Below are 19573 nucleotides of genomic sequence, written 5' to 3'. Positions count from 1 at the left end.
CCATTTCATAAAATGTTTATTGAGGATGGTAACACAGGATAAATCATGCAACAGCTCAGTAAAAAAGGGAATCATTTAAAGAATATAAAGAACGGTAATTGGTGCTGCTGATTTTCAAAGAAGTTTATAAAAATCATACTAATTGTCCAAAAGTGACACATCATAAACCACTTGAAGCTGAACACGGACATTACTTGTAAAGTATTCATTAAAAAAGTGAAGACGTTTAAAATGATCACCTACAGATTACTGCAAATGACAACTATCATGGGTTATTCATCCTTATAGCTGCAACAATACTACTACTAATGAAAGTAGGGCTCTATATCCAAAACAGTTCAACCATCTTTTCCTGAATAAAGAACACAATAGAAATGTTTATGCTAAACCACATAGCTGTGCACTTTTACCTCTCTAACCTGCATTGTTACTCTAACCTGCATTGTTTGGATTGCCTTTCAAGACAACAGGTCAAAGATACAGACGGCATGCACCCTAGTGGCCAAAAGAATGTCCCTAACATCCTTTAACAGCCTGTTTTTAAAAGAGAAGGAACCACAGAGAAAAAACTACCAAAACATGACTGCCAGCCTTATTGGCACGGACATGTTTTCATAGGGAGCTCCCTATCAGCATATGGCATAGCATACTGATCACAAGAACTTCACATCAAATACCAGTGGGTTCAGATTTAAGTTGACAGACATAATTCACCTTTGGGAAAAAATAAATATAGTGGAATGAGAACTGAAATGAAGGGGAAGAACAATGATTACCATCCATCAGTCAGCACATGAGTCTGTGCACTGAAATAAATCAGTAATTTGAAAGAATCCTGGAAAATTAAAAAAAAAATTGTATGTATTTCTAGCCATAAACAACCTCACAAAACCTCACTTTTGGAACTATTCAAATTGAAACTACACACTGAATTTATTAATACAGTATAAGTTTCTTTATGTAAAAAAATCTTTATACATAGTAATAAAAAAAGAGGCAAGATGCATCAAACAGAGATCCGCTGGTTGTTTTTCCTCTGTTCTTACAGAGCCACTGATGACTATCTGTGCTAAAAAGAGAGTTGTGTTTCTGACTTTGTCTCAAGCATCTTCACCTTTGCTTGTGATAAGGATTGTTCTGTCCAAGCATCTGGAAGGACAGATGCTGGTGACGATTTTTGGCACTTACGCTGGCAAACTGAGCTTCTTTCCTTTTAGTACTAAGGAGGAAAAAAGAGAAAAATTACTGAATACATAGATGTAAACATGGACAAATTGTTAAAGTTTGTGAAGGAATAAAATGTATCAGACAAAATAATCACTTCTTTGTACAGAATGCTTTATATGATCAGGTTCTCTAACTCATCTCCCTGCTATTAAATTTCCTGGGAAATTATTTGGAAAGAAGACTGTACCACTCTGCCTCAGTGTATGCAAAGGAATTCTTAAATTCTAGCATCATGAATTTTCCTGGGTCAGGGTAGGCCAACATCAATTAACCAATGTGGGGGGGGGGGGGAGAGAAGAAAGAGGGGACGGTATTCCTTGTAAACTGTGTGCTTATGCAGCTGCTTGGGAGACATTCTAATGTCACCAAGTCAATTAGAGCACATGCAGCTAGGTTTGTGTTTCTACTGGTAGTGCTCATTCCCACATGCCTCAGTGCACATAAAACATCTATTCTGCACATGGATGGAAAAAATCTGCACTTGGACAGAAAAATTAACAAGTTTGTTAACTCAGTAAAAAAGTCAATTTAACCATGCCTGACACTACAGAGTTTTGCAATATAATGTGATGCTGCCAGTTACTGTACTACTTACCTTTTGTAACATACAAGTAGAAGAAGTCGCAGTAAAGAATGGTCTGGACCACACCAGCAACAACAGCTATGAGGTCAAAGAATCCTTCAAAATAGTAGCGCCAAATCCAATTTATTAGGTACAAGGCACGGTACAGACCCAAGAAGAAAAGATAGTGAGTAGTGATGGTCTCAGCTTCCCCCGTTTTACTGATCATAAAAAGCTGAGGGAGGATAGCAACTGATTCAAGATAAATGGAGAAGGTCCACAAGATCTGAAAGAAGAAAAGCAAGTACATTCAATACCACTAATTTTCCTATCTATCTCTGAATAAGGAAGATGTTTGGTTTGACCTCAGTTTTTACTCCCCTAACAATTTTATAAGTGAATATAGTAATTTAACAGGTCCTCCTTGTCACAAATCCAGACAAAACCTTCTTGAATCAGGACAAGTAGGAAAACTGCATTTACTTGTTCCCTCTGAAATGAGTCACAGCTACAGTTGGCTCTGTACAGCTCTGTAGACAAGAAAATCTCTGAATCAGCTATCTAATAAGCCTGCAACAGTAGTTTCCTGATTAAGTCAATGCTTCCTAATATGCACGTTTCAGTTAAAGATATGTGGCACCCTGAAATCCATTTAAGAAATCTGATTCTGTGAGATACTGAATGTCTCCAAATTGTTGAGGGCATTTTTCATCTCACTGGATCAGCTTTTAAACAAAGAATCTTATGCTAGTAATTTAAAAAAGTTCCTCCTATTTTCTTTCACTCCCACAAACCCCACTTCTCCATCACAATTAGAGCCTGATCCTGCACAAACTGAAGACAGTGGCAAAACTTCTACAGACTTTCCTTATTCCAGGGAAAGGCCCTAATTGTGGAAAAAAGTAAAAGAAAAAAATCTTTAGTTATTAGAAGAGAATTCTTATCTATTTACCTTAACTGGGAAAGGAAACTATCAATCTACAAAAGCGTGCTCTCCAGAGAAAAAGACGACAAAGTTAAAATTCCATTTTATGCCTAAATGGAAAGAGCATCCAGTCTAAAGTTTTGCAACACCAATAGAAATAAAAATAATCAAGCATTTTAATACTAGCTGAAAGCCTGTGATTCAACAGGAAAAAAAAATATTTAAAAACAAAATGTTGCAATGAAGGACATCAAACAACATTAAGACACTTTCCTTAATGAAGGAAACCCCATTGTCTAGAAAACTTCAGCTTCACTCCAATTAAAACATATACAGGAAAGTATATTTTATACTACAGAAAAGCATTTATTTTTTGTATGAATTTACTGTATTTCTTGTGTGGCTACAATTCCTGTAAATATTCTAGAAGTTTGTAACACAATTCTGCAGAAATTTTGTAATTTTTTGGTTTCAACAGATGGCAACAAATACTCATTGCTGCCTGTCTAGTAAGCTTGAAAAAATGCCAGAAAACATAAGACAAACAACACTGCTAGGTTAATATCACAGTCGTGAGAATATTTCATTCTATTTGATAAAACAATGAAGTGACAATTTGAGCACTAAAACCAATCTTTAAAAGGACATAAACCAGGGGTCGGCAACCTTTTCAAACCAAAGAGCCAAACTACAGAACAAGTGGTCAACAAAGAGCCATATAAGAATGCCCATTTGCATGACAAAATATACATCTTAATATTATTGATAATCGACATAATGATTATCAATAGCAAAAATGAAACATTGTACTCACAAATTTTATTTAATGGGACTTCTGCTGCTGCATCTTTTCACACATTTCTTTGAAGTTTACATCATAACTGATCAAATCCAGCTTCATGCATGCATTCAGGCTGCCTCTTGTCAACCTTATGGCAAGGGGCTGAAGATGTGGGGGGTGCAGAAGTCTGGGCTAGAGTTTATGAGGGGCACAGGGCAGGGGATTTGGGTGTATGAGGACTTAGGGCACAAGGTTGGGGTGTGTGGGGGTGCAGAAGTGTTAAGGCAGGGGACTGGGAATGTGGGAATATGAGGGGCTCAGGGCAGGGGGGTTCAGGTGTATGATCGGCTCAGGACTGGGAGGGGGAGGGGGGACAGGGGTGTTATGACACTGCAGGCAGATGGGGGCTGGGCCCCAATTGGCAGCTTGCTGGCCAGCATTCATTTTTAAATAAAGTAAAATATTATGTCCAACACAAAAGGTTTCAACATTGTCTTTATTTATGGCAGGAGTGGGGAACCTTTTTTGGGTAGGGAGCCAATGACCTACAGAAAAATCAGTTGGGGACCACACAAATGAGAAGCAAAAAGAACCCCCTCAACAATGTGGCCCTCCCAAGTGAAACACCTCACTCCCTAGGTGCTCCAGCCCCATGGTGGAGGGGAGGAGCAAGAAGGACTGAGATTCAAACCAGATCTACTTTTCTGGGGTTCCAGGGTTAGTGGATTTTGTGGCCCCTCCCTAGACTCTGGAGTCAGGCCAAAAATGAGGGCTTAAGTACATGGGACAGGGCTGCCAGTGAATGGGATAGAGATGAGGGTGCAGGATCTGGGCAAGATGTCAGGTGTAGGAGGGGGTAAGGGAGCAAGATCTGGGTGGGAGGTGGAGTGTCTGGCCAGGGGACTGGCTGTCTGGCTAGGGGGCTGGGGCAGGGGCAGGCTGTCTGGGCAGGGGGATGGGGTGAGGGAGCACTTTCTTTCTTGCTGCGTCGCAGGCACTATGTAACACAGCCTCCCGCTGCTCCCTTGTGCCAGAAGGAAGCCTCCAGGAAGGATTTGCAGGGGAAGCCTCCAGGAAGTGTGTCCCGGGGGAAGGAAAAGGGCAGTGCATGGATCCATGCTTGTTCTCTGCACACTGGATCCAGTGGGGAGGTTTGGGGGCTCTCCCCCCCCCTGCAGGAAGCTGGACCTGGCTTTCTAGTCTTGCAGGAGGCTGTAAGGCTATCGCACCAGCGCTGGCTCCCTGCTGTGGGAGAATCTGGGGAGGTTAAGCTGGGGCTCCAGAAGAGCCATATCTGGTTCCCTAGTGAGCCATAGGTTGCCGACCTCTGCCATAACTTGTATTCTTTACACAGACTCAGTTCTGGCTGAAGTCCCAAAGCATTTAAAGGTGTGTTGGGATGAAAGACCACCATTTCTATTATAGGATGTATTTTACAAATGTTTTTTTAGAAGCGTCTACGCTTTTCCCCAAAAAATATTTTTTCATACTGAAACAGTTGTAACCATTGAAAGCATATTTTAAATAAAATTACATCATCTTTACATTATTACAGAAAACCAACAAACTTAAAATACCAGAAATAACCTCAACCAACCTCTAGAGGGGAGAAGTCATGATTGACAAGAAATGAGAGTCCACCAACAGGAACCACCAGAAATTCCACTCGGAATGTATCATGGTTTCCATCGTAGGTAGCCTTAAATTTCATGTAGATCAGGTAGACAGTGGCATATGAGCAAGCAACGTAGATAAGCTAGTAAAACAAATAAAAAATACACATTACTGTTTACAAACCACAAGTAAATTGTCTACATGACACAGCAAAAGTGAATGATGTTTTACTCCTCTTGGTACAGTACTAATTCAAAAGCCATTGACTCTTAGTTCTATGTTTTTAATCTAAATTATACAAAAGTTATAACTTGCTAACTGTCAAAAGGTGCAAGATAATTTCTATTCTAACCGTCTTCATCTTTAGGTCTACATTTTCCCACACCTGACTCAGTGACCAAAGGAAGTTTCACAGATGTTTGGGTGGAGAGGACTGGGAGGAACCGTACATTTTCCTTCTTATAGAAAAATTGTGAAAGGGATACAAAAAACTACCAAACACTTAAACTTAATTAATCCATTAATAGCATATGCTTTGGGATTTTTGAAAAACATGTAATTATGAATGGTGGAAAGTTAGTGCCAATCGAGACCTGGGGATAAGGGAGCATGTGAAGTCTCCTCTCCCACCAGGGGCGCACCACACCAGATAGAACCGCCGGTGGATCTCTCTAGTCATCGTGTACCCATAAAAGGGTGTGGGAAGGGAGCAAGGGACTTTGCACGCTCCCCCACTCCCAGGCCCTGATTGGCTTGGGGGCAGGAGGAGCACGCGAAATCTCCTCCCGCTGAAACGCCTAGAGAGAACCGCTAGCTTTTGTAAAACAGCAGTTGATTCTCTCTAAGCACTGGGAGGCAAAAACTTCATGAGCTTCCCCATCCCCCGGCCAATCAGGCTACGTCTACACTGCTGCACTATTTCGGGATACCAAAGGTATCCCGAAATAGCTATTCCACATCTTTTGAGCGTGCCCATTATTTTGAAATATAATGGGCTTGCTATTCTGATGTCCCTGTAAATCTCATTCCACGAGGAATAAGGGACATTTCAGAATAGTGATTTATTTAAAAGTAAGTGCTGTATAGACAGCACAAAATTTTGAAATAAGCGAATTCTTCTACTCCCATGCTCACAAACTCTGAAGGTGCATCTACACTGCACCCAGAGCTTGAAATGAGCTGTGCAAATTACATAGCTTATTTCAGGTCAGTTTCGAAATGTCAAATTTCGAAATAAGCTATTTCGAAACTGACCTGAAATAAGCTATGTAATTTGCACAGCTCATTTCAAGCTCTGGGTGCAATGCAGATTCACCTCCAGGATTTGTAAGCATGGGAGTAGAAGAATTCTCCTGGCCCCACCCCTTCTGGGGCAGCCCGGGACCACTTCAGAAACTTATGAAGTGGCCCCCTTTTAAAAATGATTGCCCAGCCCTGCAGCAGACCATCACCTATCACAAAAAGTTTTGGGAATTGTGTATGCAAAAAAATGACTAACTTCTCTCACTTATGCAGTATACTATACCTTCATAGATGTGTTATATAATGAAATGAATGAAGTGAAGAGATCCAGGTAACGGGTAGTGAAGACCAGACCAAAGAGAAGCTGGCTTTTCCCAGAAATACCTAAAGCAATAAATGAAACAATTATTATATATAAAAAAAACCCACAATGTTTGCTGCTAAAGGTAGAGATGTAAATGGCAAAATGGTAGGAGAATATCCCTTAATTCCAAGTATATTGTCCTCATTATGAAGTCAGAGACCGATTTCTCATAACTAAGAGAAATACCAACATTGTCATGAGTGTTGGGAATGGGCCAACCCCATCCTGATTGTATCTGCCTACTTAGTACTGGTCCTTCACATAAGGTAACCTCCTTTTCACATGCTAGTATATTTATGTCTGCCTCCGTAATTTCCACTCCAGTGCATCTGATGAAGTGAGTATTTGCTCATGAAAGCTTATGCCAAATAAATCTGTTTTGTCTCTAAGGTGCCACAGGACTCCTCATTGTTTCTACAGATACAGATTAACATGGCTACCCCACTGATAAAAGTTATTAGAAGCCATTTATTGTCAACATGTACAGTTTTTAGATCATACTTTTGGAGGTAATGCCTTATGGTTGGTATCACCATTAGTGGTTTCTACTAGCAATGTTAGATAGTGTGTAATTGAATAGTCGTGTAACCTCATCAAATGTTAGTGGTTGCACAACTCTTCAATAGTCCCTGAAGGCGGAGCTGGCAGTCAGTGCGCTACCTGCCCCACTCCTGGGTAACTCCCTGTTACTACCTCTGTATCGGGGCAGCAACAGGGGTGGCAGGTGGGAGTCAGTTCATGAGAGGAGCTAATTTAAAAAAAGAGCTCCCATCTCTGATACAGAGGCAGCAGTGCAGATTGGCAGCAGCCCTGTCTGCAGGGAGCGTGGGCCTGCTGCTTTACAGCAGCCTCCCTTGCTTCCCCCCTGTGTTGTAGTGGGGGTACTTGCTGGGCTGTGGTGACCTCTGCTGTCTAGAGCAAAACCCAGCAGGGAAAACCTCACTATGCAAAGGTGACACCAAACCTGTTGAACCAGACACCCCCCATGGAGAGGAACAAAGGAAGGTGGAATGCTGCCCTGGCTGGGGGGCAGGACTGGAAGAGTGTGGGTTAGTTGCTGTCTGGGAGCATGGAGGAGACAGCCTAGGGAAAGGGGCTGGAGTTTAGGGGCCCAGTCTCCCCCCATCTCAAGGAGGCCTGAGGCATCCTAGCCCAGCTCTGTGACCAGATTACATCTGTGCTGTGCTGTATCCTGGAGAGGGAATAAACTTCCTCTATTCCACCGGATGGTGCAGTCTGTTTGTGCCATTTCGGGGTGCAGGAGACGGGGGATCCCCAACGCGCCGTCACACCCCCCAACCTCTGCAAGGGCTGGGGTGGTTCCTGCCTGTCCCCCACCCCCACCCCCACCTCTGTAGGAGGCAGCAAGAGTGGGGGCAGGCAGGTTCACAGAGCCAGCATACACAGAGAACTGACTTAAAAGCTGCCTCCCCACGTGTATCGGCTCCCATCTGCCCCCCTCATTCTCTGCACTGCTGCCTCTATATTGGAGGCAGCAGCGCAGAGGTAGGAGGAACAGGCAGATCCAGTGCTCATGGGGAGCTGGCTTAAAGCAGGCATCCCATGGGCATGGGCTCCCGCCTCCCCTGCGCAGATTGATGTAGTTGACAGGATTAACTGATAAACCCAGGCTTATTGGTTAATTGTGTAGTTGCCTACATGTTGACATTCCTAGTTTCTACATAGCATAGCTCAGTTATATTTGTAAGAATTAGCTTTGTATTGTAATCAGTGTTGTCCCAGGCCCCTACGTATTAGCTACATGCTGGACAGCTCCAAAGATGCAAGGATAGAGCATGTACAGATGAGATATTGCATATTCCAGGGATAAGAGGAGCACAAAATCATCAGTTTCTTGGTGACTTGAAAGGAATTAAAGCTATTTTAACAGTAAATATAACAATCTAATCTTATAGTTCAATTGCTCCATATGATTAGTCAAATACATTTAATATAGAATAGCCAAAAAGCATGATTAATATACACAGTAACTTTTACAAAAGGACTTGCGGCACAGGAGCCTAAATCTTATTTTAAGAATTACTTTGAAATGGGACTTAGGCTTCGAAAGCCAACCCTGAAAAGATCTTACATTTGCTTAACGTCAATAGCTCCACTGATGTCAGTGAGTCTTAGGTACTCTTGAAAATGTTACTTCTTGTATCCTTGCCCAATAATACCCTTCTGATCTGATTTCTGATACCACCTGCACTACATTTCTTATACCATATGATTATCCTCATTCCTGAGGGTATGTCTACACTACAAAGTTAATTCGAACTAACAGCCGTTCGTTCGAATTAACTTTCATAGGCGCTACACAGGCAAACCGCTAGTTCGAACTTAATTCGAACTAGCGGAGCGCTTAATTCGAACTAGGTAAACCTCATTCTAAAAGGACTAATGCCTAATTAATGACTAATGTTCGAATTAAGTAGTTCGAATTAAGGGCTGTGTAGCCACTTAATTAGAACTAGTGGGAGGCTATCCCGCCCCAGCTTGCCCTGGTGGCCACTCTGGGCACCACCAGGGAAACTTGTCTGCCCCCCTCCCGGCCCCGGAGCCCTTAAAGGGTCACGGTCTGGCTACGGTGCCCGTGTCAGGTGCAAGCCTGCCAGCACCCAGCCAGCAGACCCTGCACCTGGCACGGCACGAGCCAGCCACCCGCTGCCACCCAGCCCTCCGCCTCTTCCCAGGACCAGGCTGGCGGCTCCCAGGAGCCTGCCCGGGGCTGCAAGAGGCGGGCGCCCGCCTGGTCTAGTGCGGAGATCGTGGACCTCATCGAGGTTTGGGGGGAAGCCTCCAACGTCCACAACCTCCGCACTAGGCACAGGAAAGTGGCCGTCTAGGGCAGGATAGCTGCCAGCCTGGCCACCCAGGAGCAGGTTTGCATGAAAATCAAGGTGGTCCAGTGAGACCCCCCGACCCTGAGCTTAGAACATAAGAATGGCCGTACTGGGTCAGACCAAAGGTCCATCTAGCCCAGTAGCCTGTCTGCCGACAGTGGCCAACACTAGGTACCCTGGAGAGGATGGACCGAAGACAATGACCAAGCCATTTGTCTCGTGCCATCCATCTCCAGCCTTCCACAAACAGAGGCCAGGGACACCATTTCTACCTGCTGGCTAATACCACTCCATGGACCCAACCTCCATGACTTTATCTAACTTCTCTTTAAACTCTGTTATAGTTCTAGCCTTCACAGCCTCCTGCAGCAAGGAGTTCCACAGGTTGACTATTTGCTTTGTGAAGAAGAACTTTCTGTTATTAGTTTGAAGCTTGCTACCCAGTCATTTCATTTGGTGTCCTCTAGTCCTCCTATTATGGGAACTAATGAAGAACTTTTCTTTATGCACCCTCTCCACAACACTCATGCTTTTATAGACCTCTATCATATCCCCCCTCAGTCTCCTCTTTTCTAAGCTGAAAAGTCCCAGTCTCTTTAGCCTCTCTTCATATGGGACCTGTTCCAAACCCCTGATCACTTTAGTTGCCCTTTTCTGAATCTTTTCCAAGGCCAAAATATCTTTTCTGGGGTGAGGAGATCACATCTGTACACTATACTGAAGATATGGCGTACCATAGTTTGATACTTCCCCTCCTCCTCCTTCCCCTGGCTTCCTCCTTCTAGCTCCCTCCTCCCAGGTTTTCTCCTCCCCTCTGCAACCCTCTCTCTTCCCCTCTCTCACCTACTTTTCCCAGTCTCCCCGAGTTTTGTTCAATAAAGAGAGTTTCTATTTTTGAACACACGTGTCCTTTAATTTGTACATCAGGAAGGGGGGCTAGGGAGGGATAAGTGGAAGGAGGTGAGGGAGGAATGGGGTACGAGCCCCCGATGGGGAGGACTGAGGTGGCTCTGCGGGCTCCTTGGAGTGGAAGCTCTCCTGCAGCCCCCCGATTGACACACACCCCCCCGGATGGCAGCCTGCGGCAAGTGCAGTCGGGCTGGTGGCCGAGTGCTGTGATGTGCCGAGTGTGGGCATTCAGGGCACTCCAAGCCAGGACTGCTTTGCTGTCCCTCATCGAGTTAGGCAAGCGAGCGGGGAACCCCTGAGAACTGTCTGTCAGGGGTGGGGGTCGGGTGCCTTTAAGCACAGCCCTCGGCTAGCCTGAGACAGCAGCTCCACGCTCTAAGTCCTCATCTGATGCCCTGCTGGCACTGCTTTCGGCCATCCTTAACCTCGGTTCAGGGTCCACTCAATGTGGACATGATAGTTCGAATTAGCAAAATGCTAATTTGAACTAGTTTTTAGGTCTAGATGCACTAGTTCGAATTAGCTGAGTTTGAATTAACTAATTAGAATTAAGTTAGTTCAAATTAGTGCTGTAGTGTAGACAAACCCTAACTGTTTTGCGTGAAAGCAGTTTACTCAATATTTTAGTTGAACAGAATCAATCTGTTCAAAGGCTCAAAAATAGAGGATAAAAAATACCTAGCATTTATAAATTTGCCCTTTTTTAAGACTTGTTATAAAACTTAAAACCTGGCACTGCACATCTTTAATCCTCTTTAAGTTCATTAAACTATTCCTACTAATGCTTTAGAATCAAGCCTTTAAATAATGCAGGTTGGACCTCCCTGGTCTAGCACCTGAGGGACCCCTACCGGCCTCCCAAGACTCTGCCCCTCCCTCCTACTGGCTCCACTCCAGCCCTGATGCTATAGGGATTGGGGCTTATATCTGGCCCACTTCTACCAGCGGGCTGGGGATCTTCAGGGATGGAGCTCCCCAGTCCTGGTTCTGTCCCCAGCCCATGGCCCTGCTTCTGTTCCACCTGGCTGGGGCTTCTCAAGGACAGGGCTCCACACCTGCCTCGCTTTTGTCCCGCTTGGCTGGGGCTTTCCAGAGACTGGGCTCTGTGGCTGCCCCGCTGGGTCGGAGCTCAGTGGCTGTCCAGCTGCTGCTGAGCCCAGCTGGGGCTTCTCAGGACGGAGCTCACCAGTCCCAATGGTGGGGCTCTCCCATTGCTGGGCTCCTGACTGGCTCGCACTCCTGGGTGGTGGGGCTCTCTGGTTCAGCAACATCCGTGATCCTGCCAGACCATAGATGTTGCTGGACCAGAAAGTCCCGGATTTGGGAGGTTCAACCTGTACAGAGAAAGTTCAGCCGTGATGCTCTCCATGCAGAGAACGAAATGCTTTGAGTACAGTTTTCTACAAATAAAACAACCTAAATAGACAAGCACAATATAGTTTTTGTTTACATCTCTTCTAAGTTGAAATTTTCCAATTTAGTTTCCAAAAAAATAAATTTGACGTGCACCCTGAGATAAAGCCATATTTTGAACTGCAAGTGAAAAATACCACTTCAGCAGTATGTTGTGAATGGCCCCACAAATCAAAATAAAGTCTGGTTGCCAGCTCCTCGCTCTATTATTTACACTCCAGTAAGTATAACTGCCTCAGGACCATTGAAGTCAATGGGAATCTGCCAGGGCACAGCAGTCCATACACACGGGTCACAAAACAAGATTTGGGCTACAGCATGTAACTATGCCAACAATTAAGCATACTGTTTCCTACCAGTTATAATGAATGCATATAGCCAGAGATATCATAAATATACAAGATTAGTGATATATAGTTGTGTCTACATATGTTAATGTATTTTGTTCTGAGTTTTAGTACACTTTGTAAATGATGCAAAGAAAATTAAAAAATGGCCCCGATGAGTGTTTCCCCCTCCCCCCGATAAACAGGTTATTGAAATCCTTAAATGAAAATGATTGATATTGAATACAGAACATTTTTCAAAGATATAGGGAGCCTGAAAACATCATAAAAATCAAACCTAAACCATAGAATTAGTTAAATAACCAGGACAGAGTTTAAAAATTTCAGCAGAAATTTACTCACGCAAAGATGCAAGCCAGTGCTGGGGAAGAATTATCCCATTGGCAGATCTGGGAACAATGCACGCAGGAGTGATCTAGACTAGGGCTTCTCAACATGCAGCCCGTGGGCCATTTGTTTGCGGCCCACGGTGTGGTTTGGATTTACACAGGGCTCAACACGCAGCTCATGAGTGGGAGCCAAAACAAAAAAGTAGTCAATATAATAGTCTTCTGTTGATATGTGTTTTTAGTAGTTAAATTCCTGGATTATCATTGCTCATTAAAAGTGCCGTCATATGGGTGGAAATCAGGTATATATTGCATTTTATTTTATTGTATTTTATTAATTTCAGCAGAACTGACTTAAATGGGGCCTGCATGTTGTGTAGTCTTGCCTTAATCTTTGTATTCAAGCCCGTCAGTGTGAGAGAAGTTATTTGCATATATATTTGCATGAATATGCAACCACACTTAAGTTGCAGCCCTCTGCATGTGCTGAGAGTATCGTTGTGGCCCCCGGGGCTTCCAAGGTTGAGTAGCCCTGGTGTAGACTATTCCAAGCTGTTAGGTAAAATATTTAGATTCTCCCTAAGACGCTCTCTAAACCCTTAGGCTAGCAGGTGTCTGACAAAATAAAATTTCAGCACACCTAGATCCTCCAGCTGCTCAAATGAACAAAGAACTTTCTGTCTCTCTTCCTGCTTCAGAAGCTCCTGGCTACTATGACAGATGCAAGAATCCACTATTCAATTCCACTCCATCCAATTATTTTTCTCCTACTCCATGAATCATTCCTATTCTGGCGTCTACTCCTTATCTTTGCCAAGAAGCAATTGCATTACATTGACAAGACCTTGAGAGCCCAACTGCTTCCCACAATCAAGGAGGATAGCAACAGTTGATACTAACTACAGTTTGGTCAGTTTCACAGTGCAACTGTTGCTGAGGCAAAGCAAGGAGAAGCATAGAGCCACTGAAACTGCCTTCTTAGGGATGTAGGAAGAAAACACTTTATCTGACCCTTTCAAACATGAACCAAATGTCACAATCATGTGGGCTAGTAATTTAAGTTTTATTTAAAAAAATAAAAGAAAAATTAAGTTCTGCAGAAATGTATGGCTTAAACTCCCACCATCTTTAGTCATTAGCCACAGCTAAATGGAGTTCTCAAGTCCTGAAAATGGGCATTTAGAATATTTTGATTTAAAAAATAAATCCAATTATTTGGTTCCTAAGTCCAGCCCAGGATACCTAGCATTGGGCACACGCACCAAGAAACCTACTGTAGGGTGAATCTCTTGTAAAAAGTCAAGATTTTCAACAAACGAGCCAATCACCCCCAAAATACCCCCTCAAAACTGTTACAGTTTTTAACTTAAAAAATGTCTTTCTACAATGGCTTTTTTTTTTTTTTTGGAGAAAATATGGACTTGTCTTTCCCATGCAAGTTGGCTACAGACTATAGTAAGGCTCAGCGATGAGTGTGAAGCCATTGACATGGTGTAGCGTGCTGGTCCCATGGAAGGTATTGATTCCAGGACCTATGAAAAAAGGTCAATTTTATATTAAATATGTGCATCATGCTCCTCTGATCCTGCTCATTTAGGGTATTCATCATGTAGTTGGATAGCCTTGTAACTGCAGATTACCTATAAGACTTGGCAAGGATATTGCAGAAGAGCAAATAAATTTGATTCTGTAATTTGCACAGCAAACAATCTAACGATCAATAGATTACAGAAAATCTGCACATGACCGTTCTTCTCCTGGAAAAATTCTGTGCCATTTTTTTTTAAATCTACAAAATCCTGCATGTTTTCATCAGTCAAAAACAACAAAATATAACCATGTCATCTTCAATTATTTTAACCATTTATTTTAAAATACTTGTCAGCAAGTATGCCTGTAACAGCACAGACAGAAAAAAAAAATCAAGTTTTTTTTTAAAACAAAGATTCGTTACTAGACATTAACACAGAACTTGAAGTAATTCATTTAAACTGATAATACAGAAATGTATTTCCCACATCCCTCAGAAGTACTGCAAAGGCTTGGGGGAGTCAAGAGTAACTGGAGCTGAGAGAGAGAACCTGGGAGGAAAGTTAGAGAGTTGTTGGGTGCAGGGGGGAGAAGTATGGAACACTTATTGTGGGAGGTTGTTAGGGAGTTGGGGAACATCTTCCATTTAGACATTGGCTGACCCCAAGCCCTCCCATTCAGTCCTGCACATCTGCCTCAGTGCCCATGTGCCCCTTTCCCTGTTCCCATGTGGCCCTGCAAACAACCTCCTTTTCAATATTGTCATCCCACTAGCTCGTTAGCCTCCACCCCAGTCTGTCCCCCACCACTAGCCTACCAAACCCCAGACTGTGATCCCTCAGCAGCCCTATGTGCTGCACTTTGTCTGTCCCCCGCCTCCTCATCTGTCCTTATTATGAGGAATACAGCCTCTTCCCCCACCCTCTCTTCTGGTGCCACAGCAATCCCTGATAGGCAAAAAGTGAAACAGCAGTGCCTCAACAAAATCTATATTCTGCAGAGGAAAAAAAAACTGCAGCGGACATGAATTCTGCACATGCACAGAGGTGCAGAATTCCCTCAGGCGTACAGTTCATGGAAGCACACGATTTAGCTTCCCCCTTGCGGCCTCAATCCCCATTTTCTCTCCTTCACTTACAATGAAGTGGCTCAGAATAGAGGTACATAATCTGTGTCTCCCTCATTTCCAGCTGTTTTTTTGAGGCCTCAAAGGACTTCTTGGAACACAGATTACAGAAGCAAATGAAAAAGAGGAAGCAGCACTATGACTTGCCAGCTCTCCATGGACCAGAAACTACAATTTGGGTATCACTCATTTCAGGGCTTTTATTTTTTAATTATTTCTAATCTTCTCCTTACTTTAGGAGCATATAGTTAAACCACCTGTCAGTTTGCTCACTCCCTTTCTTAAAGTATGAGAAAATGATAGGCCATATGCATGTTTGGTATTAAGTTACAAAACACTAATAAACAAGCTTTGTAAGTGATAGTATAAAGCCCTCAAGATGACAGTTGGGTATTCATCAGTGACAGTTGAAGTATTATCCATTACTATTATAATGGGTAATACACCTCTGAAGCAGCTTTACAGACAAATTTGTATAAATTCATGTTTACAGAATTCGTAGACTATCACAAACACTGACAGGGAAAACTCCCATGGAGGGGGAGGGGGGGGAAAAAAATCACATAATTGTTGAAATGGAGGGCTAGAAAAGGCCTTGAGAAGTCACCATATTACACTCCCTGTGCTCAGGCAGGAGCAAACAGAATTAAACCATACCTGACTGGTGTTTGTCTACCCTTTTTAAAAAAATTGCCAACAATGAGGATTCCACAACTTCCCTTGGAAGCCTTTTCCAAGGTTTAACATCTTACAGTTCAAAAGTTTCTCCTAATATGTAACCTACATCTCCTTTGCTGCAGATTAAGCCCATTATTTCTTGTCTGACTTTCAGCAGACATGGAGAACAACTGATCATCATCTTCTTTATAATGGCTCTGAACGTATTCAGATTATCATCAAGTCCCCTACACTCCTGCCTTCTTTTCTCAAGACTCAAGTAGACAATTTCCTTATAGAAGGACATTCTATGTGTGGGAAAAATCTGAGGTCTGTATAACATTGGCTATGCCAATTCTTGGTGCTAGAAAAAGCAGCATGCAGGGGAAAGGTTAGAAAGCTGTAACTTTTAGGAGACAAAGGTAAAGGTTTATTTGTTTAAAAACAATCTACTATCTCTGGAGAAAATGCCATTGAGCAAATCTGGGGGAAGTGAGAAGGGACTATAATCTATTTTGTATGCTTGCTGAGAAAACAAGTGCCCCTGTACTTCATAAGAAATCTGGTGGAGCAGGGAATTGAACCTGGAACACCTGAATCTCAGGCTAGTAGCTTAACAATTCAGGTAATAGAAAATACAACCTTTCAACGTAGATTCCAATAGTGCCCTTCCTCCATAGTACATGTGCCTAGTTTGGAAATACCTTTCTCCACATTTTTTTTCTTGACGTGGGGCTCAGTAGTCCAAAACTCTTATTTGTATGACTCAATTCATGAAGGATTTTTAAAATTAGGATCTTTGATTGTAAGATCCTAAGATTGAGCTTTTAAGTGACGTTAACCAGTAAGACTCTTTATAATTAGTTCAGAACTGCCATTATATCTACATCCTAGGTTCACTGATGGATGTCCTAATAAAATGTATTAGAAAATAAGTTACTTATGTATCATGACAAATGTTGTAACTCAAAACTGGTAATTTTAAAAACCAGTTTCCCCAAACTACCAAATGATGGGACACTGACACAAGTCTTTCCATATTCTTCATCCTTCTGCATCTAGCGTATTGTTCATAATTAGGCTAAAAATACTAGACAACACAGAGCATTAGAATTTGTAATGTGAATATGGCTTACAGATACTTCACAGCATACTATTTGTACCTACAGTCCATTTTATTTCCCCATCCTCAGTCCTTCTGGAGCTTTTAATTTACAATAACTCTCCTCTTGTACTTTGTAAGACAAAGACCTTAGCCATTCTTGCTTCACTATAAAATTAATACCCAATCAATGCTTCGTGCCAATAAGTGACAATAAAGACTAGTTACAGAAATACCTGCTCCCACCAAGAGTCAAAGAAGCTCCGGTTGAAGGACAGACTGTAGGAGAACTGGTATTGCGGACAGCTGAAGGGGGGCAGATTATTTAATACATATATATGGAGTACCTAGACTGAATTACAGGAGAAGCAGTATTTCTAGCTTTCTGGAACAAATTGCAATGGTAGAAAACTGCTTCCAAAGATATTTCCAGATAGCTCTACTGTTCATCGAGTATAATAGTAGAAGTCCCATCACTTTTCTGTATGGATACAGATTCCATTGTGATCATTTAGCATGAACCTCCTGTATAACAGGCTATATAATACAGAATGTCCCTAAAATGACTCAGAGCATATCTATGAGCATCAAATCTTGAATGAAAAACTTCAAGTAAGGGAAAATCCAGCACAACCCTTAATAATTTTTAGACCTCTATGCACTGGGGTTCCCCTGCTTAAACACAGGTCCAGGGAGTCCCAACTCTGTAGCAGCAGAGGGTTAAGACTATGACTAGACAGAGCACTGACAAACGTACAATAGGAATCAAGCCTTTTCCAGATGTAGCGACAGTGACGCTACATATCTAAATTATAGACACATGAGAACATTAATCCTGGAAAAGCTGACACTTTACAGTCAGAATTCAACAGCATCCCCTCTTCCTAGCAGTTCAATCCACCACACCTTCAGTTAGCTGCCACGTCAGACTAGGCCAGGAATCCTAATTGAGAGCCTATTCTCAAACCCGGATTCAGTCATTCACTTCCAATTTTCTACTGCGGTTGGCAATATAAAAGAGACACGCTCCAAATCCCCGAATCTAGCAGGTTGGCAATGTACCGCCTTTTGAAAAAAGAACTGTGAGTGCAAGTCAGTGTGACTAGATCTAAAATAGGAAGACAGCAAGAGAAACTTCAGGGTTTGCAAATGCAATGACAGTTATTCCAAACAGCTGCACGAAAAACCTTTCGTTTGCAAATCAGATCCCAGTTTAAAGAAAGAAAGAATACAGAGAGGAAACTTTAGGCTGTACGTGGCTAGAGAATGAACAAAGCTAACTTAAAATTAAGAAACTAATCTTATTTCTACATCTCTGCTGTAGTTGTGCGAAGTAAGACTTGCCTGCCTTTCAGGAGACTCACTCCTTCCTTCCTCCAAACCAGCTTCCCATTCATTCGCTTTCCAGTAGGCAGTTACATAAGGAATGGGGGGGGGGGGGAAGAGAAATACTAGTGCTTTTTGCAGCGCATCAGGGACTTAAGCAAGAATTTAAGCAACTGCTTAAAACCACTAAAACTTTAACACGGTCAGAGATGCACAAGGGGAGGCAATAGAAAAGCATCGCATTTATTCAGAGTTAGCTCAGTGCTAGGGTGTTTTTCGGAGGAGGAAGGGCGAGAGCCTCTCCCCAAGCTTCCCACATTTGGGAAGGGGAAGTCTTCATGTTATCTACACGCGGGACAGCTCTTCACCTCCTCCCCCCTGGTGCTGGGAATTTTGTGAGCCCTCCCCCCCCCGGAAGCCCTGTCTGTCTCCCAAACTCCCGCAGCGGGAGCAGCCAGATACACCCCCACAAACCCTTCTCTTGCAACCCCAGCAAAAGCGCCGCGGGGAGGGGGCGAAGGAAGCCCCCTCGCTGCCCCTTCCCCTGGCCAGTGAGGCATCTCCGGGGCCGGGGGGCCCCACACGCGGGGGGAGAGGGCAGAGCCCCCTGAGGAAAAGCGGGTCCCCCCCCCAGAGGCGGCTGAGAAGAGCCGCGAGCTCGGTTCACTCCCCGCGCCGGGCCAGTCGCCCTCGTCCCGCCGGAGGATCGGGCCCCGCTCCCCCGCGTAGGGTCGGTCCGGTCCCCCAGGGCGCACCGGGCCCCGCTCCCCCGGCCCTCCCGGGCACGCACCGGCGCAGGAGCGGGTCTTCCAGATCTTGAGCAGCAGGATGATGATGGCCGCCAGGTGGGACAGGTCCCCGGTGAGGCGGAAGATGTTCATGGCGGAGGCAGCGGAACCCGGAGCCGGGGACTGAAGATGGCGAGAGCTCAGCGGGCACCGAGCGACGTGGCCCGGGGACGTGGCCAGACAGCCCGCACGCCCAAAGCACCCTGGGAAACCGGAGCGGGCGGCCCCGCCCCTCGCCGCAAGGGACACGCCCCCTTCTGCTCCTGCCCCCTCCCTCTAGCGCCCAGGGCTGAGCGCGTGCTCCGGCTCGCGAGCTGGGGGCGCTGTAGCTGGCGGTGCCCCGTAAGCACCGGGCACCCCCCCCCCCAGCAGGGCTGTTAGCCTGGCCCAGCAGCAGAGCTGCGGCTGGGTTGAAGGAGCCGGGCGCACAAGGTAACCCCTCCCCCAATACAGCACTCCCCTGTGTCCTCTCCCTGCCCCTGCGC

At 44.1% G+C, this 19573-nt stretch overlaps 1 protein-coding gene across 1 annotated transcript; it reads right to left on the bottom strand.

Annotated features, from left to right (window-relative positions):
- KDELR2 (KDEL endoplasmic reticulum protein retention receptor 2) lies at positions 1-19297 on the bottom strand. The gene is made up of 5 exons (XM_075899485.2): positions 19091-19297; positions 6635-6735; positions 5093-5251; positions 1823-2075; positions 1-1219 (listed from the first exon to the last, which is right to left on the bottom strand). Exons 1-5 carry the CDS (start codon positions 19179-19181, stop codon positions 1185-1187), a joined length of 639 nt encoding a protein of 212 aa, XP_075755600.1. The 5' UTR covers positions 19182-19297; the 3' UTR covers positions 1-1184.
- Positions 19298-19573: the final 276 nt, after the last annotated feature.

This window comes from Pelodiscus sinensis, chromosome 15 (assembly GCF_052426305.1).
Source record: "Pelodiscus sinensis isolate ZL-2025 chromosome 15, ASM5242630v1, whole genome shotgun sequence".
Taxonomy (NCBI): Eukaryota; Metazoa; Chordata; order Testudines; family Trionychidae; genus Pelodiscus; species Pelodiscus sinensis.
The sequence above is the reverse complement of the archived record's forward strand: the minus strand, read 5'-3'. Positions and strand labels throughout refer to the sequence as shown.

What these genes read in the sequence shown, in the direction of transcription:
- KDELR2 (XM_075899485.2), bottom strand. Translation starts at nt 19,181, where the DNA reads ATGAACATCTTCCGCCTCACCGGGGACCTGTCCCACCTGGCGGCCATC. An exon ending in TATATAACACATCTATGAAG is followed by an intron (nt 5,252 to 6,634) that starts GTATAGTATACT and finishes TTGTTTTACTAG; the next exon opens with CTTATCTACGTTGCTTGCTC. An exon ending in CTACTTGTATGTTACAAAAG is followed by an intron (nt 1,220 to 1,822) that starts GTAAGTAGTACA and finishes TTTCCTCCTTAG; the next exon opens with TACTAAAAGGAAAGAAGCTC.